Here is a 10,603-nt window from a genome sequence, read left to right as displayed (position 1 = left end):
AAAAAAAAAAAAAAAAAAAAAACTGGTGAATTGTTTACTAGCATCAATGCTTTTTAAAAAAAATATATTTTCTATAAATTAATCATCTGTAATCTGCCAAAGCGTAATAAGATCAAGAACTCATGGGGGATTTCAATATGGGTTTCAATACATTTGTTATACTTTATTATTCATTTATGGAGGTCTGTGTCTATTGCAGCGAAACCTGTTATCTACAGAATCTCACCATTTGAAAGATGTTAATGATTAATTAGAAGTGACATTATATGGACCCTACAGTGACTCTCCTATTACTGGGAAATTTTTCACAAAACAAATTACAGTTACTGTCTGGATAAACTTTATGGCAACAGGCAGAGACAAGATTACATAATTGGGAAAGTAAAAATGACACCAACCAAAGTTCACCAACCTGATCAGCAGAAGGCTAGAGATAAATATTTGCTAGGAGGTGAATTTAGGAGGTAGTGTGGCAGTAGGTGAAACATTGTCACCCCCATGTTATGTAAAATCAGAGTGCCACTCCTTGTAAATCATTCACCAGAGTACACCTAGAGATTGAGCATAATGAACAACTGTTTCTGCTCTAAAATGCTGGTCAGTCTATCTGCCAAAATACATCAAAACAGCACAAGCAAGCTTCTTTTTTTATTTTACAAGTTAGTGTTTATTTAAAAAAAACAACTGCTGTTAACATGGGATCAAAGCTTTGAGCAAAGCTTTTAGTGCATATAGTTGAGTTACAGTTTTCACTTTAAAATGCATAGTCTGCTTAATAACAAATTTATTTTATGAATCTTATTTGAAATTTTATTTCCTTTTAAATTAAGCTTATATAAAACTAAATCTGACACAGTGAAGAAATTCACCAAGCACACACCCTCTTTAATTACCATGCATAATTACAACATGAACAACTTATACACACATATGGGAAAGTCAGATCCCTTTTAATTATCAGGTTCATGGATATTTTTCTGAACTTTTTAGCTTTCCCTCTCTCTGCTAATTCTTGCGTTCAGACAGTTGCAGGGAGTGTCAGTTACACCTCACTCCTCCCATTCACACCCATGTGCTGACTTTTGCAGGATTACTGCCAGAGTGTTGCAATAACTTCACCAACAGAGGACTGAAACTACGCCCAGTAGACTGTCAGGAGTTGCGCAGGAATGTGTTTGCACTGACATTTACTGTATCTTTTCGAAAACCAGTGGAAGTCAGTCAGCATTGCTGTCTAAAACTGATAAGTAAATGTAAGAATGTAATCTGAAATGAAGTTGTGTCATTTTCTTTTGTCATTTAAGTGTTTCTTTTTCTCAAAAAAAAAATATAAAAACTATCAAATTGAGCAAACAGTTTAAAAGCATCCACACGTACATTGTATCATCAAACTAATAATACCAAAAATACCCAAACTTGTTACTAACTGATAGAAAACCCCACAGCCCACAACTTCGTATATGAATTCAACAACCATCATAACCCTGCAATAATCTGCAAAATTTTAAAGGCAAACAACACATTAATACACAGTAAAACACAACATAATAAGTATATACAACATAGTTTTCAGTGCAAAAGACTTTTACCAAAAAGCAGTGAAGAAAAAAATCTTACAGCAAAATGCAATAGCAGAGCAGTGCATGCACACACTGACACCACCTGCTTGTTCTTTTTCTCATTCATGTTCAGGGGCATACCAAGCATTAAGATCCCAGGCCAGTCTACATCCTGCACAGTCAAAAGTAAACACCATTATTTTCAGCGTTTCATTGTTCATGTCTTTTTGCAGACGTCTGCCAGAGTTTTGAACTTTGGTCCAAGTGTGTTTAGGAAGTCGAGGTTATCAGTGTCGCCATAGTCACTGCAGCATCCCACAGAGCCAGCTGCAGAACCCACCCCCTCAAACCCGTAGCAGTGGACGATGTCATCTGCGTACCGTTCGTCCCCTTCTCCCCCGAAATAGGCCAGTTTCTACAGAGACAGAGTGGAAGGGAGAGGAAGCTTGTTATTACTCTTTGTGGACTAAAACCGGGTGATGGGGAGGGGAGATATTGCACCATGTGATAATACGAGGCTGCTCAGGATATGACTGGCAGTCAGATATTACACAGCGAACAAACAACTCACCAACAAATTAGAGACATAATATTTCTCACCAAGAAGTTCAGAATTATTAAAGTTTACAGAGGATATGTTCACAGCTTAGAGAGCGAGATTATATTACACATGAGAGTTACCTAAGCTCTTACAGATAACAAAGAAGGTATTAAACCTCTGAGAAAAAAAAAGGTGCACGCACTGGCCACATTTAAATCTGCCACTTTCTCACACTTTTTCTGCTAACATCCACTCTTAAGCATTTCTTTGTTGCACTATATATACGGTATATATTTCTGTATATAAACAACATTACCTGGTGTAGATAGTGGCCATTTGTTTGCCAGGTGTGAAGAAGATTCAAGTCATGGGGGAGGAGTTCGGGGACATAGTCAACACAATTGTCTATATACTGATCTTCAATGTGTTGAGTATCATATTGAGTCTGGCCAGAATATATATTAGTTTGAGTATTATATATCCCGTTCCCATTTTTGCTTTGACCTCCAAATGCGGCCATGTTCTTCTGCGACAGCCATTCTTGTTTAATCTCCTTTTGTTCAGTGGAGGGGACAGTGATGAGACTAGGATCCTGGGGAGAAAAACAACAAAACAAAAAAAAGCAATTAGGCAACAATTAAATAAATGAAGAAGAGAAAAAAAAAGGGTATAAGCTTTCATTATTATGTCCTTACCACTTCATCCCCTTTGCCCTCAGTGTTTGACGCGAGCAGGATTCCTGCACCGTCTCCTGTATCTTCAATGTCGATGTTGTCCCTCTTTGTCACGCAGAAAAAGGCAAGGAGTAGAACTGCAATAACAGAGCAAGAATGATAGAAATGAGTGCACATGGAGTGCATTTTCTAATAAGAAAAAATAAAAAAAATGCTCCATGTGCTGTAGGCATCACAAGAGTGAGCATAATGGTATTGTGGTGTGCAATATACAATGCATAATTCAGCAACAACAGAATCTTAAGCTTTCTATCACTCTTCCTGCACTTTTACACATGCATGAGCACAAACCTGTTCCATTATCTACACAGTGCAGCCTACACAATTCTGCTGGCAAGAGTATAGCAGTGAGGTACTTACACAGCAGTAGGAGGAGAGCCAGAGGCAACAGCATAGCCAGTAAAGCCAGTCCCCCTAATGACACAGAGCGATCCTGGGCCAAGCACACTCCATTCCTGCACTCGCAGATTCTTACTGTCACCACCTGTACCTCACCAAATCCCTGCAGATCTTTAATATCCACGGGAACCTTGTACAGCCCCTTGATAAGCTTTTTGGTAGGTCTCAATGTAGCTGCAGTTTCTGAGGAGGAAATGTGTATTAAAAAAATAAATGAATAAACCAACCTCAGGTTTCTCCAAGATATTGCAACAGAACATTGTGTAGACAGTTCTACAGTGTAGAACTTGAATTTAATGTTTCAGAACAGATCTAGTGTTGATTATGATGATTTCAGCAAATACTTTTTTAAACCTTTTTCTTGTTATTACTTTTATTTGACAACCATTGTTACAAAACGTAAAATTAGCTCTTAAAATTGTATTTAAAGAGCTAATTAATTAAACTGTAAAAAAAAAAAAAAAAACTGTATACAAAGAAAGAAGTGACAGTGAATTCCACCTCAAAGTGCTATGTCGTTAATATGTTACTTGTATGCAGGACCTTTACTTGTAATGGACTATTTTTAGTGTGTGGTATATGCAACTTTTATTTGAATGATGTGAATTCTTTTCCAACACATTTTATATTGGCATTAGCCTCAAAAATTAATTTGAGTTCGGTTCCCGCATCAGAAAAAATTGGAGTTTCAGTTAAGGTCTAATACCGGCTCTTGGCTCTTTCTCTGGAATGCTTCTGTTAGCTTTTGTGGTAGCAGTTTGTTTTGATAGCTTTCACCAAAACAAAGGTGTTTTTGGAGATGGTAAAGATATGAAAGAATTACTGAGACTTGGATTATGTTGTGCGGATAGTTTTAACGTTGCTTACAGAGCTTGTACAGATGTTTTTTTTTACTGTGACTAAACAAGTATTTATGCAAACTGTCCCATTAAACATTCACTCTGTCAGACAGAGTTAGATCAAATGGGTAAAAATACAACCACCTACCATTAACTCTTGTCAGAGACCATTTGCCGTCGTTGTCTGATGGCAAACTAAAGCTGAAAGGGGAAGAAAGGGGAGCCTCGTCTTTGTCTTCAGCCATAACCAACACAGACCCAAGCTCTCCGTCCTGCTCACATATCACCAGCTCGCCAGTGAGGGGCAGTGGCACGTTGTCGTTGACATCCTCCACCTGAATGATGACTGTTCCTGTGCCTGTTTTGAGGCCTGGAATACATAAGTACTACATTAGTACACGTGTTAGACAAAAGCGGACATGTTGGTACTGTGAGAAAATATGATAGACCTAGTCAGTCGAATTCTGACATCACTTGGGCGTCAGTTACTCGGAAAATTCAAATTCTGGGCTAAAAGCCCAACTTCCAACATAATACCAGGCAACTGTGAGTCATTGTAAATATCATGTTGTCAACAGGTGTTCTCAAGGTGAGACAAAGCTAAATCACGCTGTTTGTTTGGACAGATACTGGTGAGGGTGGAGCTGGTGTTCTTAACAATACCATCAAAAGACGTGACAAACATGCTCCCCTAACATTCCCAAAGCAGCATTTTCTTGGTGACAGTATGATGGAGTGAGTTTATAAAGCAGGTAATAGATGTGAATAAGAAATGTGGTAAGAAAGCAGTATTGAAGGTTGTTACGTCTTTGTCCACGGAAAAGCAAGTGCACAGCATATACAAGCAACTTACTAGCATCAACAGCCTTCATCGTGATGTTGTAAATTCCATTCTGGACAAACTGTGACTCTCTGTCGATTGTGTTTGCGACCCTCAGCTCTCCTGTACTTTTGTCGACATTGATCCAGGAGGCTGGGTCTGTGGCCTTGTAATACCTGAGAGACGGTGGAAAAATACATGTGTATTACAAGCATATTTTTCAGTGCAGCAGTCAAAGTCTGCCCTCCAGTGTTTAAGAGACGTAACATAATCTTCAGCTGGGGTCTTGAGGATTAGCTTTGATTGTGTCTGTTATTGGCCATACCACAGGAAAAGTTCATTTCTTTAAGACACATTTAAGTATGTATTTACTTACATGATCCCATTGCTGCTCTTGGTCTCAGGATCTATGGCTTTGTAACTTCCTATCAGTGTGCCATTTGGTATGTTCTCTTTGACGATGAAGCGGACAGTAGGAGCTGAGAATTCTGGGCCCTCGTCAACATCATTGACAGTGACAGCCACAGGGATTGACAGCCAATTGGCGTTTGCATTGCTCAGCTCAGCTTCGTTGCGGGCCGAAATCTCAAGCTGTACATTTTTGGTCTGCTCATGATTTAAGGCCTGGGAAAAGAAGGAGGGAGTGGGCTTTGGCTTTCCTTATGATGTGAGACTCTACTTTATGTCACGTTGAATAGTTGTACTACTACTAATTTCATAATAATAATACGAAATGTTACTCACCTTCGAGACATACAGAAGCCCCTCATTAGTTTTGGGGTCAGTTTCCATCCTGAAGTTGCCATTTTCATTTCCTTTAGTGATGACGAATTTTGAAATCCAGTTTGGTGTGTTTATTAAATCCTTGTCCTCAACCGGAATTCGAAGGATAAGTTTGTCCTTTTCATTTTCATTGATGCTGGTTGTATACTAAAAGGAAACGAAAGCAGTGTTCCTTAGATTAGACAACCAATCTTTGAGCAAAACAAGTTCAAAACACCTGTTTTTTATTTTTTTATTTTTTTTATTTTACTGTCACGAAAGAAATAAAGATAACATTTTTGTAGTCAGTATTTGCTAACAACTTACAGATGTTTCTTTGAAAGTTGGTGGGTTGTCGTTGATATCACCAACAGTAATTGTTGCTGTTCCTGTCGCTTTCAGACCATTTACTGCACCGTCCAAATCTTGTATTTGAACTGTCACCAAATGCTTGTCTTTTTCCTTAGGAAGAATGTGACAAAATGATATGAAGAAAAGAGAAATAATGTAAATTCAAATAATCCAAGAAACCAATATAAAGCATGTGTAGCGTCTCATTTTTATGTTGTCTTTCTGAGTAAATTATTAAAACAATGATGGCAGAGCTCACCTCTCTGTCCAGGGTGTTAGTCACCGTGGTGATGACACCTGTCTGTGGGTTGATGGCAAACAGGTTTAATGCAGACAAGAGAGTATACCTGATTTTGACATGGAGGGTACCCTCTTGGTCTTTGTCTGTAGCATTAACCTTCCCCACCACTGTACCTGTGGTGTAAAACATGATCATTGGGTTTATTATCATTCCCACTGGGGGTCAAATACCACAGGATTACCAGTGTGCATTTCATGTACCTCACCTGGTTTGCTTTGCTCGAGAACAGTAAACTGCATCGAGTCTGGGAATTGTGGAGTATTGTCATTCACATCATCTATATCTATTTTGACGTCCAAGGGTAAGTCTGTCTCCTTTTTTGTGGTTTTGTCAAAAACTTGGGTCTTCAGCTGCAACAAAAAAATAAGTCAATTTTAGGTTAACATGCAAAAAAATCATCATCATAAGAAATTTAAAAAAGAAAATAATTAATCCTTTCAGTCATGCTTCAACATTACTTTACTTAGTTGCAACTTCTCAATTTTAATTTTTTTTCTTAATGTGATAGTAAGTTTAATGTCTTTTGTACTGTTGTTTAGAGCTTTAGGAAATTATGATGCAGTTTTATTTTGCTGGTTTGTGACATTTCATGGAACAAAAAATAAATTATTAAAAAAAGTAATTGTTAGTTACAGCCCTATTTCACACTCACCACAAACTGTGGGAACACCTCACGATCAATCGGACCGTGCACAGTCAACATTCCAGTGTCCTTGTCAATAGTGAACAGGTTAATTGGAGGCTCATTGCTACCAGGTCCACTGATCGTGTAGTACACGTTGTGCATGCCTGAGGAATCTGACACAATCTACAAGAGAAAACACATAAATTCCTACATATACAAGAAAACAACGAAAACAAACAAGGATTCTGTTTTTCATAAACCATCTACCAGAGTTAAGGCAACCCTCTGTGACTTATTTCAAATTGTAATACTTCAAAATGGATGAAGGGAAAGGGGTGAGGGAAAAAAAAAACGTGATTCCATGATATCCTAAGGCAGATTCCAACTGACAGTCTGGTAATGCAGGTGAAAAAACATCAAAGGACTTAATCACTACATAAAGTCAGCCGAAAGTAATGTAATTAATAGGTGTGTCTGGGTGTGTGAATCAGATTATCTAGGGAAAAAGATCATGTGACTAAAACAAAGATAATTTGTGGACTTGTATTTCCAGTAAAGACTTGAAAGTCATGCAGTGTGAAGCTGATATAGCCTACTATCTTAGAGTAGCTTGTGTTTTCGAAATTAACATTACCTTTTCAATGTCTTTTGGAAAAGGCCCCGCGTCATTCTCTAATATGTTGAAGGGTGGGGGACTCCATCTTCTTTTGGAGCGCTTCAGGAAGCCTTGGCCTTTGTACTGTGGCATGCAAATGAAAGGATTTTTTTTAAAGTCCCGTGTGTACCATTCTGGCCTGTATAAAAAAGGTTTACTGCACAGTAGTTTTACCTCTCTCTTCTGGAGTTGTCTGTGGACAAGGTGAACTTCTATCTCACTTTCCGGTCCCCTGCCGTCGTGAGCCCACACAGAAAATGTCCGCCCTCTTGTTGCCACAGATACAGTATTTACAGCCACTATCTCCCCATTAGTCTTTATTGTAAAAGTCGGGTCCTTCAAAGTGAAGTGCAGTGAGTTGGTGTCGCAGTCGGTAAGTGTAACTGAAAGGCGAGAAAGAAAAGGTTAAGGAAAGGGAGGTACAAAGCCAAAGCGAAAAAAGCCATTACAGGAAAGGGTTCCAGGTGAAGCGGGTAAAACGGTAACATAACGAGTTAATGAACAGATTATCAGAAAAGTACCTTTTGTGACTTCGTATCCAGCCGGAATTGTTTGTGGCACAAGCACATAGAGATTGTTCGGGATAAAACACGAGTCCACACAGGACAGGACCTGAGGTAGAGTCGTTCTTATAGTGAGTTTCAGTTTATAGTGAGCTTGTTAATATTAATGAAAGGTGTTACATTACCAGCAAATAACATTAGGCTATAACTTTATTCCGTTTTAGTGTTGACAAGTTTAAAAGTAAAAGCGTTACATTTGTTTTAATAAAGACTTATGTTTTAGTACAGTGGATACTTAAAAAGAAAAAGAGACGGAACTTACCATCATCAGGCAAATGTTGAAAATTAAAACATTCGCCATTTTTGAAAACTTTTGATGCAGTCCTGCTCTGCAGGAGGAAGCGAGCTGGACTCCTCCGAAAGCGAATCGTCCAGAAAGTGACAGTTGATTGATTTGTGACGCCGTTTAAAGCCGAAAAGCACAAACTCGCCTGTCCCTGCACTTGTGCTCTCTGTGGGAACAGGCAGGGTTACCGAGAGCCCTGGTATCTGTCTGTCGCTACTGGCACTGACTCAACCGACCGACACACCTAGGCTGCCACACCCAGACTGTCAACCTCCCTGGTACGATCAAAAGGCGAAGCACCTTTGGGCTGTGCTCTGGGATGTGTCGCTATTGTACTGAACACGTCAACTCCTTAAAGTTTTCAAATATATATATATATATATTTTTTTTTTTTTCTGCCAGCAGGGGGAAACATTGTCTAAGTCTTTTGCCAGCTAAAGTGACTCCGTAATCAATTTTCATACTGTTGCAACACACCAGTACGAAGACACCATATAATTCCCCATGGAAGAGTTATGGTTTCATCATATGAGATACATATGCCTATAAAAGCAATAAAGAGTCTTAAAGGAACAATGCCATGTCTGTCAAAGCTGAGCAGGTGCTCTTGAAGATGTGTAGGCTGAAGAGAGATAGATGAAGTCATTTTTATTAGAAATCATCTATTCTATTTTTATTTATTTTTTACATTTTTACATTTACCCTTGGGATTATTACTTGTTTGTGTATCTGCTTGTCTTTCAAAAGTATCTGGCTTAAGAAACCTCACCCAGGTCCACACAGAGATTGACCCCTGCATGCCCCTCCTTTCTCCTCTGCAGCTCTGCCTGTAGGAGGAACAGAACTGGCCTCCTCACTAAACACCACAGGAATGTGAGCTGAGTGAAGCCTGGTGTGGGGGAGGCTTCGCTCCCACAGCGAAGCGCTCACTATCTCTATAAACTTCTGATAAACGAGAGAGTGGCCTGTGTCCTTAGCAACATGTTCCCATTTTCATCTAGTGTAATGCTGTAGAGCTTGTTAAAAGTAAATTGGGAAGTCCCACAACATGGGACTGCAACAGGAAAGGTGAGAAAAATGTCAGGAAGACAGTGTTGTTGTGAGTCATGGGTGTGGACATAATGAAAGAGGCTGAGATCTTAACAGTAATTCAAGACAGACTCAGCAAAATACCCTCCTGTCTCTCCCAAGCTAAAAAATGAAAGCAGGTTGTTGTTGCACTCCAGCTTCAGTGTGCACAGAGCACAAAGTGTAAGTGTGTGTGAACAGATAAACCTGTTGTGTTGCTGCTAATTCGTCTGATGACACTGTCTGACCTCTCTAATAGTCACAATAGACAAGTTTTAGTTCCTGTAATCAACCAAAGTTTTACTTTTCTGCTGAGTATCACAGTTTAAAGAAAGCCATTCGTTTGAATTTATACAGTTTGTCTGTTTGTCGTCATAGGTATTGTACTCGATGTGGCAATATGATGTTAGGAAATCTTGTGTGGAACTAACCATCTGCATGACGCTAAGAAAATATGTGTCAGGCCAGAACAAATGCTTGCAGATGTTTTCAGGTAACATGTTTAAAAAGATCAAAAACTAGTATGAATGCAGTTGTTGAGTTGAAATATATCCTAGAGGCAAGGAAGTTTTGCACCTTAAGCAGCTACTGCACCAATGCCACCACTCCCTTTGGATGAGTGCCAAATGACAGGCAGGGTGGAGCATACACGTAATGTGTGAGGGTTAGTATTTGGGTGAGACAAATTGCTTGGTGGTGTTTTTTTTTTCTTTTTTGTTGAGTGGTGTGACAAATGGCTTTTGATTATTAGTGAGTATTTTGTAATAGTCATATCCATTATTATTACTTGAATCAAACAGTCTATGACAACAACCCTGCAATAACTATTAACAAAATGAAGAATATACAGTATGTTCAAGCGTTGTTGAAAGTGTTTTACAGAGTGGTTGACTCAACTTTATAGTCAATTTATGCTATGGAATAGTACTGTGATAGACTGAGAAGTTTTTCTGTGTAACAAAAGCTCCATTATAAATACTTGAGGGTGGGATTTATCGCAAATCATATCATATTAAAACACATTCATTTTAGGGAGGTGTACTTAATAAACTGGCAACTGAGTGTAAACGCTGTATAGACATACTCACAAATACACAATT

General features: G+C 38.8%; 1 protein-coding gene across 1 annotated transcript; it reads right to left on the bottom strand.

The window, feature by feature from the left end:
* Positions 1 to 864: 864 nt before the first annotated feature.
* On the bottom strand, positions 865 to 8,747 carry dsc2l (desmocollin 2 like). Its single transcript, XM_023427220.2, has 16 exons — positions 8,412 to 8,747; positions 8,108 to 8,198; positions 7,761 to 7,969; positions 7,566 to 7,670; positions 6,959 to 7,114; positions 6,512 to 6,656; positions 6,265 to 6,419; positions 5,982 to 6,116; positions 5,637 to 5,822; positions 5,269 to 5,516; positions 4,926 to 5,068; positions 4,221 to 4,442; positions 3,195 to 3,416; positions 2,796 to 2,911; positions 2,417 to 2,692; positions 865 to 1,974 (listed from the first exon to the last, which is right to left on the bottom strand). The coding sequence occupies exons 1-16, from the start codon at positions 8,448 to 8,450 to the stop codon at positions 1,777 to 1,779; spliced, it is 2,646 nt and encodes an 881-aa protein (XP_023282988.1). The 5' UTR covers positions 8,451 to 8,747; the 3' UTR covers positions 865 to 1,776.
* Positions 8,748 to 10,603: the final 1,856 nt, after the last annotated feature.

The sequence above is a fragment of the Seriola lalandi genome, unplaced genomic scaffold (genome assembly GCF_002814215.2).
Source record: "Seriola lalandi dorsalis isolate HSWRI2012SDOR001 ecotype SW California unplaced genomic scaffold, Sedor1 jcf7180002054855, whole genome shotgun sequence".
In the NCBI taxonomy this organism is placed as follows: Eukaryota; Metazoa; Chordata; class Actinopteri; order Carangiformes; family Carangidae; genus Seriola; species Seriola lalandi.
The sequence above is the reverse complement of the archived record's forward strand: the minus strand, read 5'-3'. Positions and strand labels throughout refer to the sequence as shown.